General features: G+C 46.3%; 1 protein-coding gene and 1 long non-coding RNA gene across 6 annotated transcripts in view; one reads left to right on the top strand and one right to left on the bottom strand.

Annotated features, from left to right (window-relative positions):
* The window catches only part of TC2N (tandem C2 domains, nuclear), a 39,555-nt gene extending 29,446 nt beyond the window's left edge, over positions 1-10,109 (bottom strand). The window contains exon 1 of one of the 4 annotated variants that reach the window (XM_083735315.1): positions 10,037-10,109. Coding sequence is in view for 1 of the 4 variants with exons in the window: in XM_083735313.1 (XP_083591439.1) it covers positions 9,323-9,358 (36 nt within the window). In the remaining 3 variants the exon portion in view is untranslated. Of the gene's footprint in view, positions 1-9,322; positions 9,675-10,036 lie in introns of those variants that run through there. The other 3 variants (XM_083735316.1, XM_083735313.1, XM_083735314.1) reach the window with 3 other exon arrangements.
* On the top strand, positions 9,998-19,257 carry LOC310844875. 2 transcript variants are annotated; one of them, XR_014564370.1, is made up of 2 exons: positions 9,998-10,115; positions 14,209-19,257. It is a non-coding gene; the product is annotated as an uncharacterized lncRNA (long non-coding RNA). The 2 variants fall into 2 exon arrangements; XR_014564371.1 differs by lacking the exon at positions 9,998-10,115 and adding an exon at positions 11,220-12,393.
* Positions 19,258-24,393: the final 5,136 nt, after the last annotated feature.

The raw sequence follows: 24,393 nt of genomic DNA, 5'->3' as shown, positions 1-24,393 counted from the left end.
CAGCAGGATCAGGATGGGCCATCTACCAGCGCAGCTTCCACGGCCCAGCAGGCCCCTAGCAGGCCTCGTACACGTCAACAAACTGCGCGTACTCAAAAGCCTAAGTCTGGCCAGCAAAAAGGCAAGGCACCTGCTCAGAGGCCTAGGGCTAAGCCAAGACCCCCGGCTGCCACCTCTGCGGGTCCAAGTCAGGAGATAATGGATGTGCCTAGTGTTTTCCAGGACAACCAAGTGCGGCAGAGCTCCTCGGAGGGTTCGTCATCGGACGAGGAGATACTGCCACAGCAGGCGACCCAGGTCACCAATGACCCCGCCCCGAGCGATGGGGTCTCACGGAATCGTAAACGGAAGTCGAAGAGGAAGCATCGGTCGAAGAAGAGCAGGAAGGGAGAGACTTCAGATTCTGACGATGGGACTGGCACTTCTTCTCCGGAAGGGGATAGTGATGGGGTCTCACGGAACCGTAAACGGAAGTCGAAGAGGAAGCATCGGTCGAAGAAGAGCAGGAAGGAAGATACTTCAGATTCTGACGATGAGACAGGTACTTCTTCTTCGGAAGAGGATAGTGATGCTCCCTTGGAGACATATTGGGGGGAGGGCGAAGACACAGGTCTTCCACGGTGGATGCATGAAAGGAGGGCCAATTCTCACAGAAAAGCCTTTAACGGCACCCTTGACTGGAAGGATGGCGCTCTGGTCCAGGACGTTAAAGTCTCAACCCATGCAGCCACAGACTTTGTTCTGGGGAATCTCCTCTCTAAGAGGAAGCGGAATAAGATATTGAATGGCGATTACGTTGACATGTTTTCATTGGTACCCCCAGCTCAAGTTAAGGGTAAGGGTGAGAAAAGAAGGTATTACGGTAAAAAGAGGTACAGGGCTCCTCGGGTTGAACGAACGTTCGAGAATTGGCTTAACGGGTATCAAGTTTTTATGGCAGTAGTGGCTGGTTGTTATCCGAAGCGAGGCATGCACCTCGCGGCTTATCTTGCGCACGTCAGGCGGGCTCGGGAGTTGGCAGGCGATGAGGCCGCCTTGGCGTATGATGAGGAATTCCGGAGGAACGCCTCAACGCTCTCCTCGACGCGCTGGGACCAAAAGGACAACAACTGCTGGTTGGAGCATGTGGGACCGAACATCGAAAAGAAATCCTCTGGGCAGCCGAAGTCCGGTAAGGTTGAGTCGCAACGCCGTAGACAGTGTTGGGACTTCAACAAGGGTACCTGCCTGCGCACAGCTTGTAAGTACATGCACGAATGTGACAAGTGCTTGGGCAGCCACCCTGCAATCAACTGCTACAAAGGGAGGCAGCAGCCCTTTCGTGGAGGCAGGGGTCACCTCACACGGGGTAGTCGAGGTGCCCCCGCGGGACCTGCGGGTACCGCACAAGGACCATCTGGGGCCCGGTACTAACGTTTCCCTCAGCCTGGCGTACTCCCCGATAAAATTACAGCCCCTGAGAGCACTGTTAAAGCTTTACCCAGATAGACAAGCGGCCGGCTTGTTAGATGAAGGGTTCTCTAAGGGGTTTAGAATCCCAGTTACCTTCACCCCTAACGCTAGTTGTCCTCCCAACCAGAAGTCTGTGCTTGAACGACCCAACATTGCCGCAAAAAAGATCCAAAAAGAGATCGCGGCTGGGAGGGTGGCCGGTCCCTTTTCTTCCCCTCCCATTGAAGGTTTGCATATTTCTCCCCTCGGTATTGTCCCTAAGAAGGCTCCCGGCGAATTTCGAATGATACATAACTTGTCTTATCCTAAGGGTGCCTCAGTCAATGACGCCATCCCCCAAGAAATGTGCACGGTGAAGTATGCATCTTTCGATCAAGCTGTGCGGTTGGTGAGGAGTTTTGGTACGGGCGCCTTTATGGCAAAATGCGACATTGAGTCGGCATTTCGCCTTCTCCCAGTTCACCCAGATGACTACCGCTGGTTGGGATTCAAGTTCCAGGGTGATTTCTTCATCGACAAAGCCATGCCTATGGGTTGTTCTATTGCCTGTGCTTCATTTGAGACCTTTAGTACATTTTTAGAATGGGCTTTGAAGTTCAGGACTGGCTCCGAAGGGGTAGGGCACTACCTCGATGATTTTATTCTGGTGGCAAGGAGCGCCGGTGAGTGCGGGACCCTGCTCCAAGCTTTTGAAGCCCTAGCCAGCGAATTGGGTGTCCCCCTGGCGAACGAAAAAACAGAGGGCCCAGTCACGACCATGACTTATTTGGGGATCGAACTGGATACATTGGCCCAAACTTCGCGGCTACCATCCGAGAAGTTGGCTGCCTTAAAAGAACTTATTGGCCAAATGCTCCCCTTAAAGAAGGTCACCTTGAGGCAAATTCAATCCCTTTTGGGGCACCTCAACTTTGCCTGCCGTGTGGTTTCCCCTGGCCGCCCCTTTTGCGGCCGTCTAGCTAAGCTGTCAGCGGGTTTACGGTCTCCGCATCATAGGGTTCGCCTTTCTAAGGCTGTGAAGTCTGACCTGCAAGTCTGGTTGCAATTCCTAGATGGTTTTAATGGCATATCTTTATGGCAGGATACTTTGGTGCTGCAATCGGACTTTCAGGTACATTCGGATGCAGCCGGGTCCCTAGGTTTTGGCGTTTACTTCAGGGGTCAGTGGTGCGCCCAGCGCTGGCCTCCCTCGTGGCAAGGTAAACCAATACTGCGCGATTTGACATTCCTGGAATTCTTCCCAATAGTTGTCGCAATCCACATCTGGGAAGAGCAGTTTAGAAATCATAGAGTTTGTTTCTGGACGGACAACCAGGCGGTGGTCTCGGTCTTAAATAGGCAATCCGCGCATTCCCCAAGGGTTGCTTCGCTTTTGCGGTATTTCGTTCTTTCATGCCTGCGGTTGAACCTCCACGCTTCCGCCAAATTCGTTCCTGGTATAGACAATAACATTGCGGATGCTCTATCTCGTTTCCAGATGGAACGCTTTCGCTCATTGGCGCCGGATGCGCAGCAGCAGCCGCAACCGTTTCCGGAGCACCTCTGGAGTATTGGGAACGAGAAGCAATAAAGGGAGTATTGTCTGCGCTGGCGCCTTCCACCCTTAAATCTTACAATAAGGCATGGCTAGACTTTACGTCTTTCCGCAGGAAGAAGGAGAGGTTTAGGCCTGGCAGGCCGCCATCTAAGTCAGAAGTCATCGAGTATATGGTTAAGCTTCGCGATCTGGGTCGGGCCCCCAAAACCCTCAACATCCATTCGGCAGCGATATCTTTCTTTTCTAAAGCTTTATTCTCTGTTGATCCCTGTTCACATTTTGTAGTTCGCAAAATGCTGGAGGGCTGGCGCAGGGCCAGACCGCAGGGCCAAGATGGTAGAAGGCCCATAACGCTTGACATACTTACCCAAATACGCAGGAAGCTTAGGGTCCTTTGTTGGTCTAGGTATGAGGCCAGATTATTCTCCGCAGCATTTTCCTTCGCATTTTTCGGGGCGTTACGCATTGGCGAGGTGGTCTGCGAACACCTTACAGCCAATAGGGGCCTGTTGTTGGGGGACGTAACAGTTGCCAGCTCGCACGTGTTGCTAAAAATCCGCAGTTCCAAAACCGATCAGCTTGGCAGGGGAACCTTGATCCGCCTCCAGGCAACCCAGAGGGCTGGCCCTTGCCCAGTAAAAGATGCTAGAAAATATCTGTGCGTGAGACCGAATTTTAATGGCCCTTTCTTCGTTCATGCTGATGGCTCCTTTCTTTCCAAACATCAGTTCACGAGAGTCATGCGTAAGGCAGTGGCAGCCATTGGTCTTCCACAGGAGGAGTACGCCGCACACTCCTTTCGCATTGGGGCAGCGACTACCGCCGTACATATGGGCTTCCCTGCTGAGAGGATTATGGAAATGGGGCGCTGGAAATCCAACGCATATAAGGGCTACATTCGTAAGCCCTTTTAATTCCCCGCTGGTCTTTACTCTCCCCTTACCCGGCTCTCTTATTCTATTCTTCCAGGTGCTGCCTTGGTGCAACTGTGGATTATCGGTCACAGTATCGTTCATTGGGCGAAACGCCGAGCGGAATTTAGGCGTTGGGACGCTGACCTCAAGCTACCTAACTATGTTAAAGTTTCATGGATCTCTAGGCGGGGTATGCGTTGGGAAGAATTCTTCCTAGTCATATCCCAAAAAATCGCGGATGAGGGTGCCCCGGATGCCTTGGTCATACAACTGGGTGAGAACGACCTGGCATATAGGAAAGGGGTGAACTTAATGTGGAACATTATAAATGATTTGGAACGGTTACAGGCGTCTCACGCTAACACTACATTATTTTGGTCTTCCTTGTTGGAAAGGCGGCATTGGCGGGATGCGGTGAAACCCGCTGCGGTGGATAAAGCCAGGCGAATCGTGGAGCGCAACGTCGGGCGCAGGGTGGCCGCGTTGGGCGGACGAGTTATCAAACACCCCGAAATTCAATATTGCAAAGATACGCTTTATCGCTGGGATGGCGTGCATTTATCTGATGCCGGCAACGATATCTGGCTTGCGGACATTTTTAGGGGAATTAGGGATTGGTTACAGGTCTGAGGGTATTGGCGGCGAGCCTGCTTAATGCGGCTCGTGTGGCGGTAGGCATTGGCCGGGGTATTGTCATGCAAATGAGGTCGGGGGGGAGGAGCGCCATCACCTCCCCCAATGATTGAAGGGTAGTTCGTTAAAGGACTCCGAGGGGCGACGCCTCGTCCGAAACCTACGGAGGCTAGGGCCTAAAGCGCGCCCCCGAGCGGTAACCCCTCGGGGAGCGCCTAGGGATACGCATCTCAGGTAGCTCCCCCTGTTGGTGTTTAACCCTTCCCGGTTAGACCGGATAGTCGGTTAGGGGCCAATGCCTAAAGCCAATACCTCTCTTACCTGTAATCAATAAAGTTGTGGCCATTTTCGCCCATTAACTTAAATTCTTGTGTCCTGTGTCTTTATTCTTTACACCTGTGGGGGGGGAGGGAATAGCCACGCAATGCCACTACCGATCCTCAGGAGGGGGTGGAGTTGCGGGCTCACGACCCCTCCCACACTCCCGCGGGGCTGAGGTCAGCCTCGCGGGGTTACAGGGTTTCCCCAGTCACCCCCCACGTTCCGGCGAGGCTGAGGACAGCCTCGCGCGATTCAGGGATTCCCCAGTCACACCCCCGCGTGCCAGCCAACCGGCTGGCGGCAGGGGCGGGCCTCCTAGAGGCCACATAAGGTCGGGGCAGCCACCGGCTCGCCCCTTTTCTCCCTGGCAGCGAGCGCGAATTCCCACCCACCCACCCTTTAGGTTCCGCCATCGACCTTGCTATGGGCTTCGGCCGGTTGCCGTCTGGGGCCAGGTAGGAATTTTTTCCCATTTGGCTAATTGGCTGGTTCGTGAGCCACTTGGTTTTTCGCCTACCTCGTAGCAAATTCGTCACAACTTTCCCGGTTTTAGCGGTAGGCATTGGCCGGGGTATTGTCATGCAAATGAGGTCGGGGGGGAGGAGCGCCATCACCTCCCCCAATGATTGAAGGGTAGTTCGTTAAAGGACTCCGAGGGGCGACGCCTCGTCCGAAACCTACGGAGGCTAGGGCCTAAAGCGCGCCCCCGAGCGGTAACCCCTCGGGGAGCGCCTAGGGATACGCATCTCAGGTAGCTCCCCCTGTTGGTGTTTAACCCTTCCCGGTTAGACCGGATAGTCGGTTAGGGGCCAATGCCTAAAGCCAATACCTCTCTTACCTGTAATCAATAAAGTTGTGGCCATTTTCGCCCATTAACTTAAATTCTTGTGTCCTGTGTCTTTATTCTTTACACCTGTGGGGGGGGAGGGAATAGCCACGCAATGCACTTGCATAGGACCAATAGGAAGCAAAAACAGCTTGCTATATGGCCGGTGCCTGGATCCAGCTAGCACCCCAAGTGGGACATTTAAATGTTTGTAAAAGATGTCATCTGTTTCCAGACCTCAATGTGTCTATACACCCTCCTTTGTTTTGTTTCTTTTTACTTGCAGTACACTGGTGTTTAGTCTCGGCACACATAATTTTATAAGATTCACAGAGGTAAACAAGAATAGTCTGAACACAGAGGTCTTGTCCCATTGTGAGAAATGATATATTTTAGGGCCAGTCCTACTCTAAATTTCTAGTTAGTAATGCAAGAGCAGGGGTGAGGGACCTTTTTCTGGCAAGTGGGTTGGATCCTTACTTCCATCCATCTCTGTGGGCCATTCTGACAGGTTGCTGCCCACCTGTGAATCATCTGGCATCTCTGTGGTGTCAAGTGTCAAAGGTGCCATTACTATGCATTCCACCAGGAAAAAACAAAGCACTGCTCACATCTGACATTGTATCTGAAAAATACCGTTGGCTGGATTCATCACGCAGTTCTGGCCACTCTCAACTGGGGCTTTATCAAGTTTTACATTTAAAAGGTCAAAATAGAATCAAAATTATTTCTGGGCCTTTAAAATGAGAAGAGAAAACTTGATGCACTGGGTAACCATAAAACAAAAATGTCAACATTTTTACAAAGCAGAGATTCTTTGAGAACAGCAATAAACCAGAGTCCTTTCACATATATCATGGTTTAAAGAAAAAAAAATTCCCATAAAAAATTCCAGAATGCAGACGCTCAACATCACAGGGCAAGAGGGCCAAAGGTTAATAATTTTTAACCCCGAGGCAACTGACAACATTGTGTTAGCCTAATTTTGCCAGTGCAAGAAGTACCAACAAAATACTTGAAAATGCTAAGGAGCCTAGTAACAACTATCAGAGTTATCCCGTACACACTTCTAATGCTGCATTAGGCAAACACCCAATTCACGTACTACAATTTATTCTGCTGATAACATTGTTCCCATAACTTGCAAATACATTCATTCAGTTGGATAAGGAAGCATGCAGAGGAAGTGGCAAGTGTGGTAAATGGAAGTGAATGCATCTGTTATGCTTCATAACATGGTAACTTTAATTTAGGTGAATTTAGGCTGGCACAAAAGTGATTGGAATGTTGATGGACACCTTGATTTGAATGGCAGCAATGAACGCTAGAAAACAAGAAGAGCCTGGTGGATCAGGCCAACAGGTGATCTAGTCCAGCGTTCTCTTCTCACAGAAGCAAACCAGGTGCCTATGGGGAACCTGCAAGAAGGAACCTGTGTGCAACATTCTTCCCTCCTGTGGTTTCCAGCAACTGATATTCAGAAGCATATTGACACTCCAACAGGGGAGACAGAACATAGCCAACATCATTTGTAGGCACTGATAGACTTATCCTACATGAATTTGTCTAATCTTCTTTTAAAGGCATACAAGTCAGTGGTCAACACTGCCACTTGTGAGCACAAATTCCATAGTTAAACTCTGTGCTGTGTGAGCAAGTACTCTGTTTGTATGTCCAGAATCCTCACACGTTCAGCTTCTTTGAATGTCCCAGAGATCTGGTGTTATGAGAGAGGGAGAAAGGTTTTTCTCTAATCACTTTCTCCATGCCATGCATAATTTCCATCGTGTCAGCTCTTACTGACATTTCTGTCTAAACAAAAATAGTCCCAAATGCTGTAACCTTTCCTAACTGGGAAGCCACTCCAGCTAACTCTACAATACCCATTTTTAAGGTGAGGCAACCAGAACGGTACCCAGTACTCTCAAGTGCAGCCACACCGTAGATTTGTTTAATGACATATTGGCAGTTTTATTTTCAACTCCTTTCCCAATTATCCTTAACATGGAATTTGCCTTTTCCACAGCAGCCACTAACAGTGCTATGATAAAGCAACCAGGACTCTACTGGTGAACCTTAATCAAGAAGACAGGAATGTGCCCAGACTTAAAAGTTACAAGGCTAGTTCGAACCAAAATGGTCTGAATTTAATGAGTTACGTCAAATGGCTAGACACACTTGAACACACCCAACTGGTCAGGTGCTCAAAATGAGTGTACAGGAATATAGTCTAGGCATTGGAACAGAATGTTCTGATATCATGACTCCTCACCAATGTAATGTTGAATGAAAGACGTCTGGGCTGACAGACAAAAATATTAAAGCACGATGCATCTGTTTTGTTATTTAAAGATGCAATCCTATGCCCAGTTACTTAGTCTATTGAACACACTGGGATTCCTTAGGGGTTAACAAATACAAGATTTCTCTGTTCTGATATCAATATCATAGAAGATATACTTCAATAAACATACTGCTTATAACTAGAACAAAACCGATAAATTGCTCTAATGGATGCTAAAAGAGTATTTATTTTTTTAAAATAGTGATTTACTGAACTGATGCATTTACTCTAAGAGTTCTTACCATGTAGTAGTATCAATATATATAAAAGCCAGTTTCCAGAGATCATGCTAAAGCTAGAGGGTAGTGGATAAATAGAAACCAAGATGGGGTTACACATAGAAGATTTGATCCCATTTTACCAATTCTGTAAAAATACAAGTGGCGTGCTTAGATAGGAACAATAGCAGGCAGTACTCCCATTTTATAGATCGAGAAACTGAGTGTCTTGAGCCAAAGACAACATAGTAAATTCATGGCAGAACTAAGAATAAGCTAAGATTCCTCTGTTAACAGGCAATTAAAACTTTAGCTGACTAGTTTATCAATTATATCCAACTTGTAGGCCTAGATCTATTGTCCCACTGAAATCAATGAGAGAAGTTAGTTGTGACTCACTTCATCACAACTGATTTCAACAGAATTTTAGCAAAACTAACAGCATCTGGATTCAATTCCCAGCATTTAGAGAAATGCAGGGCACTAATTCAGTTGAACAAATGAACACAAAGACTCATCAGTAAGAGTGAGTGAATTTTGTTAACATTACATTTGCTTTAATATAGTTGCCAGGGTTTTTAGCAGGCAGAGGGGCTGAATACATCAACTGTGAGGAATTAGGATTGCATTCTGGACACTTTACAGAGAACTATCACACATACTTTCGAGATCTGAGTTTCAAACAATTCTGCTTTAATCAGCACAGCTGGATGAGGAATGAATGGGCAAGATCAACGAAAGTCCCAAAGCACGAACTTTCACTAAAGCACCAAAGAGGTAGTTCCTGAAAACCAATACTCTCCCTACTAGGAGTCACCTGCCCCACTTAGGATCAGTACCATGCCTTCGGGCACATTTTCCTCTAATAGCTTCCCGACAGGCGTAAATAAAACAGATAATGATGCTGGGGAAACTCTGCAGCTCTTGAACTTTTGGCCTTTCAGACAAAAGCAGATTTGTTGTTGTTGGGGGTTTTTAAGGCCACCTAGCCCCATCCCCTTCCAGCCGCCCCACATTCAGAAGACGTGCCACTATCCGGGGAAGCTGTCGTTTGGCACAGATGGGCAAGGGGTCTACCTCAGCAGCGAGGCCACTCCGGTCAGGTCCCTTCATCCTCCTCTCGCTTTCTTTGCTCCCTCGGGGACGGTCCTGACCGCACTCCAGCGGACGACTCAGCCCCTCTGTGAGGCAGAAGCGCACCTGGCTGGTCCCCGGGGCGCGCGCGCGCTAGGCGGCCACTATCTCCAGCTTCCAACCAGATGAGGGACACGGGGTCGACGACGACGACTTGCCCCCCTCTCCCCACGAGGAGGAAAACCGGCTCCAAGACACCAACTTTCCCCGGGGGAGGGGAGGAGAAAAAGGAGAGGACCGCGCGCACGCGCGCCTTGGAGAGGAGCGACTGCCCCGGGGCGGCTCCAGCTTCTCCTCACCTCCGCTCGCCTTTCCTTTTTCCTGCCCGGCTCAGTTTAATTGGGTTCCCGACTTGCACCTCTGAAGCGGCTTTATGCACCTCTCTCTTCCTCTCCTAAAACCGACACCTGCTGCCTTACGCTGCGCGCGAAACGCTTTTTGCCCCTGGCCCCCTTTTACGCGTAAACGCCACCAGTTCTCGGTGGGCTTAAGGCGGGTCCCTTCCCGCTCTTTTCTGGCGCCGAACCAAGGCGACGATCCCCCTCTTCCCAATAGGCACTTTGCAAATGCAACGGTCCTTCTACGCGCTTGCTAGCCCTCGGCCGGGCGCAAAACTTTCCTCAACTGTCTACCTCGATAGTGTTTCCTTTCTCTTACCTAGACTCCTCTAGTCTGCACCAGCTACCTCTGCAACCTTCTGCCACATCCCATTGCTGGAAAATGTTGTTCCTCTATCGTAAGTACCGCAGCAGGTTTTCTGGCGGTTATTGGTTGGGTTTTGTTTTTTTAACTCTTGCACAGAAACGGGTCGGCCTTCCTCTTCAGGAAGCTTGCAAGCAGGTGCAGCAGCTGCTCTTCCGTTCTCTAATTCAGTGTTTCCCAACCTTGTGCCTCCAGCTGTTTTTGAACTACAACTCCCATCATCCCTGACTAGCAAGACCAGTGGCAAGGGATGATGGGAATTGTAGTCCAAAAACAGCTGGAGGCACAAGGTTGGGAAACACTGCCTGAGGCACCAAAACTAACTTCCTTTGGTTACCAGCCTTGGGCTTAAAAAAAGAGAGAGAGCAAAAAAACAGCCGGATGCAGTAGCCTTTCTTGTGTGCCCTAAAGCTAGACTACAGCAAATACTGTAATTTCCATGTTTGCAATATTTTGGTCTGTCCTTTGCTCATGGGTGGTGAGAGGAATAAAAGGGCTTTCCCTGTTTAAATCAAGTTCAGCCTGACATTCAGGGACCAGGGGTTGGTTTAACAAAGCTGGATCACACACATGCACACCCCATGCCTGCCCAGTTATTTATAGATTATATTTTTTGTTTGGTTTCCTAATTGTAAACCCAAACTGGGAGAACCTACATAGGAAGCTGCTTTACACAGAGTCAGACTGTTGATCCATCTAGCTCAGTATTGTGTATGCTGACTGACAGTGGCTCCCCAGGGTTTTAAGCAGGAGTCTCTCAGCCCTGGGACGCAGGTGGCGCTGTGGGTTAAAGCCTCAGCGCCTAGGACTTGCCGATTGAAAGGTCGGCGGTTCGAATCCCCGCGGCGGGGTGCGCTCCCGCTGCTCGGTGCCAGCGCCTGCCAACCTAGCAGTTCGAAAGCACCTCCGGGTGCAAGTAGATAAATAGGGACCGCTTACCAGCGGGAAGGTAAACGGCGTTTCCGTGTGCAGCTCTGGCTCGCCAGATGCAGCTTTGTCACGCTGGCCACGTGACCCGGAAGTGTCTCCGGACAGCGCTGGCCCCTGGCCTCTTAAGTGAGATGGGCGCACAACCCCAGAGTCTGGCAAGACTGGCCCGTACGGGCAGGGGTACCTTTACCTTTACCTTTACCTCTCTCAGCCCTACCATGGATCTTCTGCTTGCAGGTCTACCTCTGAGCTAACATTGATATTTTTATTTACACCATCTAAAAGCAGTGGCACACAGTCTGTGGCATGGACACATTCTGAGTACCACAGCCAAGGCTCATTTGTACGGTGGATTATGGTTTCCAGCAGAGATTGATTCTTGATTGATTGATTTTAATTTATTTATTTCTATACCACCCTTCATCTGAAGATCACAAGATAAAAATACAGGATACAAAATAAAAAGTACAAAATAAATACTTAAAACAAAAACAAAACAATAACCCCCCCTCCACAAACACATTTAAAAGGCTGTAGAATATTAATCAGCCAAAAGTCTGGTTGAAGAGGAAGGGTTTTGCCTGGCACCTAAAGATGTATAATGAAGGTGCCAGATGAACTTTCCTGGGGAGAGCATTCCGCAAATGGGGACCCACTTCAGAAAAGGCCCGTTCTTGTGTTGCCGTCCTCTGGAGGCACACAAAGAAGGGCCTCAAGATGATGATTGCAGAGTCCAGTTTATATGGGGAGAGGTGGACCTTGAGATGCTTCTGGCGGATGACAAACTCCACCAAATTTCAAATCACCTAATGGGATTATTTCTTAGAAGCATCTATAGAAACTCACTGTTTCAAAATAGCATTATAGATTTCCTGCTCAGTTTCTGTTAGCAGGACTATCCATGTGGCAATTCTATGAGGCAATATCCTGACTTGAAGACTTGTGATAGCCCTGATAATTCTGATAATTTATTCACATGGGAGTTAACATGACTAAGGTGGTGGTCAGAAGATATAACCCCTCAGAATCCTGCCTCTAGCCAGGTGGAGGTGGCTCTCCTGAAAAACAAAAAAAAAGTGAACAATAACAAGAAATACTTACCAAATCCAACTCCCTGCTCCAAGTTCACTATATCCAAGAGCAGGCCTTTAGACTTGTGCCAGATCTATTATCTTAACGAAATCTGAAATGTTAACTTCGCTTTCCTCTCATTTACTCAATATCTTAATGATCTTCTTGTCTTATCTGCAACCTTCACGCCCCAGGCTCATTTATGTGACAATGGCTACTCTATTTGACAAATGCATGACAAGACCCAAAATAAGGAAGGGATATGACAAAAATAGAATTGATGAACAGGGAAGGTCTGCTTCAAAAAAAAGGTACTCCTTCCTCATTCCTGCTCTGTGTGAGGATACACACAGCGACTTATTGTTGCTTGTCTCAATGATTACCTTAGGTGGTTGAGTGCTATCACTGGTAGCAAAACAAGACCACTCCGACATAATAGCGATGCATAAGTATATTAAGTTGTAAAAAGAAAATAATAATGATGATGATGATGATGTTATGGGTTTGTGGGGTGCCTGGACTCCCCTTCTAATTCCTGGGTGACAGACACTGGATTGAAATACAAGCTAGGAGCCAGCCTGGTAATACTAAAGCAGAGTTTTTAGGAGGACAAAGGAAGTGGCTCTGTGCCAGAGGATAAAGGGAGTGTGGCCCTCCCTCAGCTCAGAATTAGTTAGAAAGTTAGAACTAACTACTTTAGTTGAAGTAATTTTTACAGTTGGAAGGAGAGTAGTTGTTTTCAGGATTGCAGTTGAGGGTGATGTAGGTTGGAGGAAAAATAGTTGCAGCCTCTTGAATGCAGCAAGCTGAGCAGAGAGACAGAGGGCCATGGCTGATTTCTGCTGGCGTCCAGGACTGTGGCCATGGGAGAAGGAAGAACCTCTTGTAGTGTAATGCTGTGAGCCCCTCCATCATAGGCTTAGGTTGTATACATGTGTAAATAAACAACAAAGACAACATAGTTTCCCCTGTGCCTCATTTCCAAAGGAAACACAAAGCCTGGGTAAGCACCAGGATCCCTGGAATCTTGCGCGGCTCAGAGATTGGGGTGGTGTGCAACCAGGACCGTCTTAAGCATATCTGGCGCCGTGGTGCAATGCTCCCTCTGGTGCCCTCCCCCATTTCCCAGAGTTGTCCACTTTTTTTTTTAGGGAAGACAGCACTGCTGGCAGGGCTAGAGGAGGCGGGCAGCAGCTGGAGGGCGGATCCTCCGGCGGGGAAGAGGTGGAGGCTGGATGCGGCGCCTCCTGGCTCAGCCGGCTGCTTCATGCCACAGTGGCCATGGCAGATGGAGGCTCCAGGCACGGCACTGTATTGGCGTGGCATGGCGAGGGCGGCGTGTTGATGCTGGGAGGCACTGCATCCAGCCTCTGCCTCTTCCCTGGCGACCTCAGAAATTGGCACCCTGGCGCCCTGCGCCACTAGCCTCTGTGGGTAAGGCACCCCTGTGTGCAACACTGGTGTTAGAAATGGGATTTGTGTTTCTTGGAAGTATGCCTGAGCCAAAAAGGGAAGAGCAGCAACACTCCTTGAGCAGCTTGAGAGAATGAAGCAGTCGCTGAGCCAGTGGTTTGATAAAATGAGCCAGCTGCTGATAGAGTGGGGGAGAGTCTTCTGTGAAGAGGGAAGCATGACTGCATGCAAGGTGGCAGCCCTGCCTGATGAGATGCAGATAGTAGCTGAAGGCAGGGGGCAAGGACGCCTCAGAAAAGTGCATGCTGGGTGGAAATGAAGAGCTGTTTCTGACATTGCTTCCTGGGAGTCCACTGTTGAACATTTCACACACACAAACCCCCATTTTTAGGAAGATACCACAAGTAGAGTTGGGACAGAATGTTTGACTCACCATTTACATTTTGCTCTCTATATACTGAATTCACACATCACACAGTGGCCTGCCATTCTTTTGGGCATGCAACATGGGTCATGTAATCTCTGTTTTGAAAGCTGAGATTGCTTCCATTGATGACTGCAGTTAAATTCAGGATACTGTTCCAATAATTTCCCAGAATTTATAATTTTCTTAGCAACTTCATTGTTGAAAAAGTTGTTTCAGGAAAGGGAACTTTTTTGAACGGGAAACCACCCACAAGCATACCTGACCTTGAAATGCTTTCATTTGTCAGAAATGACTTCCGTCACCTCAGCAAACAATCCCGGTCATAACCTGAATATCTGAAACAAATGCATTGGACATCTGGCATGGCTTCCTTGGTTGAGTCAGGCTGAAAGTGAAAATTTATATTGACGTTCAACAATAGAAATGAATTGCAAAGCCATTTGAGAAAACAATCTTAACTGGAAACATTGCAGAGTCAACAAAGCAAAATTACTGTAATAAGATTCTTAAGTGTGTTTATTTATGTACAGATTTTGCTCTATCCCACAGCTAGCCAGCTTGTGTTCTGTGGGCAGCATCTAGCTTTCCAGTAGGGCTGGGTGATATCTGGTTTTCCACATCTGGTTTTCCACATCACAATATATCACCAGCTAAATATCTTGATATATCATAATATATATCGGCAGCGGCAGAAGACCTTGCTGGGCCTCCCCCCAGTGGCAGAGGGTCCCGCCATGCCTCCCTGCAGCAGCGGAGGGTACGCCACATTTCCCCCGCAGCAGCAGAAGGGCTTGCCATGCTTCCTCGCGGTGACAGAGAGTCCCGCCCATCTGAAAAGTATCTATGGTATTGGTTTGGCTGAGCTACCCCCTGGGAAGCTGTCAGTCTCCACCTTTGTTCACCCATATATTGCCTTGTTGAAACACTTATCACAATGTTATTTCAACGATTTGGTGATTTATCACACGGCCCTACCCTCCAGATGATATTGGTAAGCCTGCGAAAACCTTTGGCATGGGATAGTGTCCACAAACCCTGGGCTCAGCAGAGCTCTCAGTTTATCCCCTTCACCATATAGGAATGAAGAGAATAACCACAGCTTTTCCTCATCTCTCCCCCTTTTAAATCCTTCCTGGCAGGGTTTTTTTTTTAATTTAAAAAAAATGCTCATTTCTCCACCCATTGCAATTCCAGAACCAGAGTGGATATCCTCCATCATTCTCTCTTAAGGTGCATCTTGTAATGAGCTTAAGCAACAGATCGGAGAAGGCCAACAAGTGAAATATGGGAGACGGTTAGGAAATCCTGACCACTGCCTCATGTGATGAGTCATGTAACCGCAGCTTCTCAGGTAGGAAACTTACAGATTTGTTCTGGCTCCACTTGCCCCAGGTAGCCACAGGCTCCCCCACCCTAGACAGGAAGTAGTGTAAAGGACATCCTTTCCCAGTTGATCAACAAGGTCTTCTTGAGTACCAGTGCACTGCATAGTTTTGGTCCTGCTCCCAACTTGTTATCTGTGTCTGCCTTCTGGTTTGTCCTGTGGTCTTGACCCCTGGTCTTGTTATGTAACCCTGCCTTGCATGCCACAAAGTTACCAGGAGAACAATAAAACACACTGACACGAAGTATTTTGGTTTATGGGTTCAAATAGGCCACAAGTTTATTGGCTACAGATGTGAGCAGTTTGGCTTAGGCATTGGCTTAGGCTATATCTTGACTCCTGCCCGTCTGCAGGGAGTCCACTTAAGGGTAAACCACTGATAAGGGGTGCCCTATAGCTTACATCAAATAGGGGTACCCCAAGGGGTCCCCATAGGGGCTATGACATGGCTCTAGCCCATGTCCAGGCTTTGGACAGGATTCACACCCCAGATCCCTTTAACAAGATACCCTTACCAAAGAGGGGCAGGTGAAGGCAGTAACCTCCCCTCCAACCAAACAAAGGCTTACCCAATACCTAACCTCACAAAAGCTGTGACGATTGCTACTAAGTAGGTGGAAACCAAATAGCCGGTGCCAGTTTGACAAGCGGGAAAAATTCCTACCCAGCCCCAACAATATGGCGACCGACATAGCAAGGTCATATCAGAACAAAGCATGAAAAGAGGGCAGGTGGGTAGGGAGATCTGGCGATGGAGCAAGAAAGAGGGTCCCAGCCGGCTGCACCTTGGCTAAATCGCCTGCGGCCACACCCACCCTACCATCTGATTGACTGGGGCTGTCCCACAGAGGGCAGAACCCCAGCAATTATAATGCTGCCGGCCGTGATTCAGGGAAGAGGTATTGTCCCTTAGGCCGGTAAACTGTGAGACCCGGCTACCTGACCGCAACACCACCCACCAGGTGAAAGGTGGGCGGACTTCTGCTTGCATGTCCTCCAGTTCTGCTTACTCTTCAGTCTGGGGTCCCTTTTCCTAGCCACCTGACTCTCTCCCTGATGCTGACCACAGCCCTGACATCTAAATTTTTAAGGATCTCCACCCCTCTTGGGTGCTATGACAGTAGTGTGTGCAAAAGTGTCAGCCTCTGAGCTGCTGGGTTAAACAGTCCCCCATATTTCACTTGTTGGCCTTCTCTGATCTGTTGCTTAAGCTGATTGCAAAATACACCTTAAGAGGAAGACAAAATAGCGAGACATGAATGCCAGTGCACATGTAAAAAAAACAACAACATCTTTATTCCCATAGAAATATATCTATTCCCATATATCTTTCCAAGAAAAACATCTGTAGCTTAGGGGAAATGTACTTATTTACTTGTTCACTTGTTTGTTTTTATCACACCCTATATCAAAGGTAGAGTGGAAGGCTGATGTCTAAAAATAGAGTGAAAATGTAAAGTAAATCAAGGGGGGGAATCCTGCTGTACAACAAATTTTCTTGTTTAATCCAGATTTTGGACAAAGTTCACCTTCACTGACTACAAAAAGAGCAGACTTTTTTCTTTTTGTAATGTCTCTTGCATTGTGTTATGCATCTGTTTACACTGCTCCAGTAATGTAAGTCGTTTTTCCTGTTATGGAAGAAGGGTCAATCCATCATAACTGCTAAGAATGGTACATGTGTATTCTGCCTCTGGGGGGAAAACCTCACAGAGCCTTGAGACTCTTGCATGAGTCTCATTTCCACTGAAATTCATCTCAAAATATACTTGCTAATTTAAAAGAATCCACAGCATTTTTCTTACTTTATGCAAGTCCGGTCTTTTAAACTTTGATATACACTTTAGATCCCACACTTCATGAAAAATGTTACATGTGCTTGGATAATATAACTCACTTTGGATCAAAAAGCTCAGGATCTGTGCCTGTGCAATGATAACATACAAAAAACTGCAAATCACTCCCTTGATAGGGTGGTGCTCTAGTCCAAGTGCAAGCTGAATTATCTTGTACACACGGACTGCAGATCATTATTTTATCTCCTGCATGTTAGCATGAGGACTGGGCTGCAACCTGTACTACAGTCTATAGCATTTATTCTCCAAATGACTGGATTATTTGAAATTATTCAAAAAATAACTCAGAAGCATCAGTGATAACTTGATGGTGCTAATATGCCAGTCAAAATAATGAGGGACGCTGTTTCCTTGTTTGTTCTCTGATAGAAAGTAATTTTATTTGCCATGAAGGCTGTACCTTTCCAAAAGAGCAAACACCCAGCTGCCTAAAGGTGTATTCCTTTGTATTCATCTGTCAGAATAATTGTTTTGATGCATAACCTCAAAGGGGCCGGTTGTTGCTTTTAACCCAGGGATGAGCAGGTATTCAATTTGCTACAGCGGACAACGTGACTTTCAGTGCGTGTGCTTATGCCATGACATAATGCGTAATGTCAGTGGGTGTCGAAAGATTCAGTCCATCGTATTCAGAGAAGAACCTTGGTTCACACTCCAGTTAAGGACTTAAGTGACTCTTTACTGCCCGTTTCACAGTCCTTGCAGTAGCTCAGTTCCTGTAAGTATGCCAACTACGGGTCTTTAGCATTAGCCAGCAATGTGCCAGGCTAGCACATTTCATTTGAACTAAAAGGAATTTGGCAATCACATATGAGAGAGCTGCAAAGGACTACAAAATAAATATTTATTTTCAGTATTGGGGTTCGACTGTAACTCAGTGATGGTGGCACATAATTTGCAGAACTTCCTATGCAGAACTTCTTATGATCATTCCCCAGTATCTCCGGTTAAAAGAAAGTATCATGTAGCATGTAATATGAAATAACAGCCTTCACACAAAACCCTGGAAGGAATCTCCCAGTTAGAGCAGACAATGTTGACTAGATGGGCAGTCTCCTGGTATAATTCAACCAATTATAATTCCATCAAATTATAATGCTTGATATGCGTAGTATGTGGGTCCATCCATTGGGCAGCTTCCCTCCAACATGAGTAACTTCAGCTTCCATATGGGCAAGTCCATCCAGTTACAATTCCACCAATTATAATCCCACCCACTTTAAAATTGGATGTCCTTTATCCCACCTTTTTAGCAGGGTCTCAAAGTGGCTAACAAGAAGAGCATACCCAATAAAACAAGCAAACGCACACTAGCAACATGCTATAAAACAACTAGAAGCAACAGTTTGGAAACAAATAAATACAGAGCTGGAGTAGTTCAGATTTAAAAGAGGGGAATACAGATAACCTAAAAGCAATTAAATGCCTCAAGATGCTTAAGAGAATAAGGTGGTCATTGCCTACACATAGCAGGTAGTAATGACACATGAAGGTGTCTCAGGAGGGTGTCTACAGCATGGCAAACTCTTACATTTTAGCCTATGACTCAGCATAATTGTATTGTTTGTATGCTTAACGCACCACAAGTTTAGAAGGAAGACAGGGAGCGAATGAATTCCAGGGCCTATTGATGGTGAATCCAAGTGTGGAAATGTTTGTCTTAGAATAATAACAACAGGGAAATGGGGTGGGGTGGGGAAGGGCTCCTGTTCAAGGACCGCTTTTGTTTTCCTTCATTTCAGATTTCAGTACTCAGAAATGTGTGTGGGCTGCAGCCCAGCTATAGCTTGGCAACTTGCTGTATATAGCTGATGAGTGTTGGCGTAGCCCTGAATAAGTTTGGCAGCCAACCAGTTCATTAGGACCATCAGGATACGAAGGTGCATTCTGATGCCTGCGTTGAATTGACTACATGTGTGGAGATCTGCATCTGTTTGCAGATCCTCTTGGCTGACTTAAGGACAATTCATAGCTGTTCTCTTAGGTCTTGTCAGGTACTTGTTTTAGCTGTTCTTGTCTCCCCTTGAAATGTGTGGCATAGATAATTTGCCTTCTGGTATATTCTGCCAAACATGATGTACTCTTTATTGCAAAACCAAAGAAACAGAAACTGTCCCAGAGGAAAGGAGGGGGAAACTATTGGCGCATTACACTACCAATTTTGGAAGTATTAAATGCTGGAGTTCTTCTGCAGTAGCCACAATTTCCCTTTGAGGAGTGTGCGTGCAAGTCACCACTTGGATGAAAATTGTGATGCCAGAATAATTATGCCCTAATCTGCTCTGAATTCTATCTATTCCTAATATTTTGCCTGCTCCCTATCTGTACAGACTTGCTGTTGGCATCCGTCTGTCTTGGGAGACCATGGAGGAGTGCACCTTTGGGGGTGAAATCAACCTGTTGGAAGGTAGTCCTGCCTAAATGCATCTCCCCGACCCCTGACCTCTCTAAAACAAATCTCAAAGAACTTAGTGAGCTCCTGACAATAAGATAGTTTAATAGATTTGGTGCAGACATCTCCCTCTACTTGCAGAAGGTTCCTTCCATTCAAAGATGGGACTCAGTTGTGCGATGAAGGGTGAGCTGTTGTTTTTTGGCAATCCTCTCTGCCACATGCACCATCTCCTCCCATGCTGTTCCATAGGGTTATTCAACCCTCCAGAGCAGATTTGGGGGAATGGCCATAGGGATGGGGTGAGACAGGTGTGCAGGGGGAAAGGGATGAGCTGTACATTTTCCTCCTCCCCCTTTCTACCTGGGGGTAGCATTCAACTGAAGATATGTCTGTATCCACCCTTATTATTTTTTCCCATAGGAAACTGCCTCATACCGAGTCAGTCTGTGGCTTTACACAAATGAACAAATGTGTGGGCTCCCAAAGAAGGGATTGTGGCCACTTTCCCCCTCCCCAGTCATCCTGCTGGTGCTGCACTGTGCCAAACAGGACTCTGTACAAGCTCTGGCAATCAGCGCCAACGTGCTAGGTATGGCATGGCTGCACCCATACAAAGAATGTAAGCAAAAATATGTCACCAGGTGTTATTGGACTGTCAGACTTGGACTGTGAGGAAGATAAGGATCTGGCACCCTGGCCAGATGAAGTTCCTGTCCTCTGATCCAGACGAACTACAAGCTCCAACCAAGGCTTGTCCATGGCTTAGTGGAGCAGAACTACCAGGAAGGAGTAAAGCAGCCACAATCTCCTCTCTGGGAGCCTACACATTTTCTTCTTTGCATTGAGCTATATATGGTTTGGCTTAGTGTTAAAGGAGGACTGGCCCCGTGTGCCTTGTTGCATTTCTCAGTAGTTGTGTTGTATTGCAGAATGCTTTATGGCAGCACAACTAGAGCTGAAGCGGGTTTTGCAGCACTTTTGCAGCACTCGAGTAGTGCAAGTTGCCGCATCTCAAGGAACATTAAATATATGATTGCATTTAACATGCCTGCTTTTTCCTTTCTATAATGTGGGGTGGAGGGGTGGTGGTGAGCAGAATTGGAACTGTTGTGTTCATGAGGGGAGTTGTTGGAAGCAGCCTTCCTGGTACTAGCAGCAGCTTGTGGTTTTATCACAACTTCATACGGGAAACTCCTTCTGGAATTGTGTGGCTCCAATCACACTCGCATCCTAACACATTAAATGCAACCACAAATTTTATGCCAGGAATGGGTTAAGCTGAAAAACAAATAATACGTTTGGTTATTTTAATTTACAACAATCAACATTTTTGGCCAGGATCTTCCAGATAGTTTAAAGGAACAACAACAAATGAATAAGTTACCTGTTGAGCACAGAAGGATCTAGTTTATTTATACTCTTCTCAAAACAGAATAGTATCCTGTAGATAGTTGCAAAATTTATTCAGTTTGCAGAATTCAGTGTTTTGCTCTTCTGCGAAATTTTGAATTGTAATACAGCAAACTGTAAAAACCCTCAAACATAAATATGAAGCTAAAGATATGATTGTTTTAAAATAACAGCAATAACTTAGCATTTGCATCATACATTAAGAGTATTCAAGGCTCACGTACATTGTCTCAGTAATTCTCCCAGCAACCCCGCAAGGCAGATCAGTATCATTCCCCACATTGCAAAAAAAACTTGTCCAAGACTACAGTTACCAGGCGAGTTAATGGCAGAGGTGAAATCTGAATGGAAGATTTTCTGATTCACAGCTCAGCCTCTTAGCCACTACACCAGTTTACAGATTAACTACTTTCACCGAAGTTGCAAAGCACATTAAACATTCATGGAGCCTTTGATAACCATACCTATTTATAGAGCTGAAACTGACTTTACAGGTTTATCACCAGAGGCATTCAACTTTCAACCTTTTTTTGCCATGAGAATAAGTCAGTCGTCATATGTCCTGGAGGAGGCTAGTTAGAACATCTGGTTCTGCATCTCCTTGTCTTTATTAAGGCACCTTTCGGCAAGGGCACGCTTCTGAATTAATCTGTTTGGTGTGCAGTACAGGGAAGTTCTGTGAAACATGGGTGGCACTTGAATCTTGCAACAGAGATGTTCATTTGTATTTGAAATGGCTAAAGATCCTTATCAGCGCTGTGAATAGTTTGTCAAGTCTAATGTGTCCCAATGAATGTCATGTTGGCAGGACATGTGTTACCACAGTCACGCATAAGAGTTAGCTGGGGAGTGGTTAAAAAACACACAACCTGACGTATGAGCTGGTTTTGTTTAGTAGTCTGTGTGATTAAGACTATACAGCATTCCAAATTTACTCTAGTAAACCTTCACAGGGGAGCATTCCATTGGAAAAGAATTCAGTGGTGAATCTGTCATGCAGACAGACTGGATTTTTCTCTTCCAGTATTTAGTACTGTGAGATCCAAGAAATTATGGAATTTGCCATTTTCACAGCTGCCGCATACTGACTTGTCCTCTCCATCAAGTTATCCAGTATGACTCCTGCATTTCATATATGGCCAGTCACTACAAACCTCTTTAGTGTAAATGAGAAATTAGGATCTCCATCCCCCTAATGTGCAACACTTTACACTTGTTTACATGGTATTAAATAATCAGAATGATAAAAAAAAATGCAATTGCCATTTTATTGCTCACCCAGTTTGAAGAAATCCTTGTGAAGCTCCTTGCCATCTCTTTTGCTTTAACGACCCTGAACAATTTGGTATCATCAGCAAACTTGGCTACCTCTTTACCCCCTCTCTAGATTGGGGGGGAGGGGAGATTTCCAACTGGTGGGCCAGAGCATTAGGTTTTCCCCAAGCCCCATGGGTCATTCTCACAGGTGGACATCGAGGGACATAAGCTGACATACTGTATTTTTCCTTGCCTGTGCAGTTTGAAATCAAACCTTGTGGGCAAAGTTCTTGGGGTTGTCTTTAAACCACAGGTGGACCCAATAGCCCTTCAACTATTACTATTACTATTACAATTTATTGCCTGCCCTTCACCCTGTGGCCCCAGAGTGGGTTACAACAATTAAAACAAAGCATTAATGTTAAAACACAGTATTACTTGATATTAAAAGCACCTTAAAACAACTTAAAATTAGAAATATAAAGTGAACCCCCCTAAAAAAAATGGACCTCAAGTGCCCAAAGCCAGAGCAAATAGGTGTGACTTCAGCAATAGAGGACTATCCTCTGACATGGCCATCCTATTTAAGACATAACATGTTTGAGAATGAGTGTGCTTGAGTATTGGATGCAAACACACACACACACACACACACCGCTTCAGGTACAAGGGGAAGATGAAAGCATTCACTTCTTGGTTTACACTAACTGCAGTTTTCTGTTGCACCTAAGCTGGGACTGTGGTTAAAAATTGTACTTATGGTTTTATTTATTCATTGTGGTACAAGACAAAGAATCCAGTCCTTAACTCCATAGTGACGTCGGTCAACCTGAGCTCCTCCACGTCTTTCCCCATCTACAGCCCGTGGCTCGACGGGGGGCCTCAGGAGTCAAATGTTATTGGGCCCTTTGCTCTTGAATTCTAAGTGAGCGGCAAGTATGCAGGGATGGTGGTGCTTCTATGCTCTCCAAGGATGTCTCTGCTGGCAGTTCTCTCTCCCCCCCTCCTATAATACCTCATAACTTGGCAGCTCCTCGTTCTGCTGTAATTCAATCCTGTCTCCCTCTTCTCTTGAAACTACTGGAGAAGGGGAGGGGGGAAGCAGAGGAGAAGGAGGGGGCGATTCCCGCCCTTCTCTTCAGTCCAGTCCCTGACATTGGGCAAGATAGGGGTGTTATATGTGTGCACTGAACTGGTGCTGGAAGCTGGAGACAGAGGCATGATTTGCTCTCTGCTGATTCAGAGCTGTAGCTTGGAGTTTCCCTGGAACTGTAATGAAGAAGTAAGATCTATTGGGGGTGTTAATGCTGTGAGCCCCCCACCCTGTCCTATGCTCAGGTTGTGTATATGTGTAATATATATCCTATATATTACCTATATATATAAAAAAAAACCCACAGTCTCCATTAACCTTCATTCCAAGGAAACTGAACCCTGGGTAAGTTCTGGAACACCCTGGAGTCTCTTGGAAACTGGGGTCCACAGAACAATACTAAGAAATGCTAAAGTAATAAACCCCTGTGCATTATTGTAACTTCATTTTTTTTAAAAAAAAAAATGTTCACATCAAAAAAATCACTTATAATTTTATTGGAATTTTTTTTGTACAAACACTTTAAAGAACATTTCCACATTGGCATATTCAATGCTGTGTTCATTCACAATCTTTAAAAAATAATGCAAGAATTTTTAATTATTTTTTTAAAAAAAGCTCGGTTCAGATACAAATTAGTAAGGATTTGTGTATGAATCAGAAACACCAAAGACATGTAGCGTAAATTACATTATCCTCTTTGTGTTGGAAACTAGTTACATTGCAGTATCAAACGATGACCATCTGGATTATGAAGATGTATGTGTTGCTGATGGTGAGAATGGATTGTATTGACCCAGACAGGGCCCATGATAGGGCAATGCTGGAGAAAGAGGTTCTGATAGGAACAGGCTTCTCAACAGCTATGGGTCACTAGGAATGGGGAACAGCCTCCATGTCACCGGTGCCTCAAGGTCACCTCTTTCCTTTGTTGCATGTAAGTGAATAATCACCATTTCACCCCTGTGTTGGATAAAGTGCTATACTTGGTGACACCATTAAAAACCCATCTGAAAAATACTTTTTAGAATACTTCAAGCTTGTTCATTGCAATATTCAAGCTAGAGTATTAAATC

The sequence above is a fragment of the Podarcis gaigeae genome (assembly GCF_964106915.1).
Source record: "Podarcis gaigeae genome assembly, chromosome: 1".
NCBI lineage: Eukaryota > Metazoa > Chordata > Lepidosauria > Squamata > Lacertidae > Podarcis > Podarcis gaigeae.
This window is presented reverse-complemented; position numbering and strand designations above follow the sequence as displayed.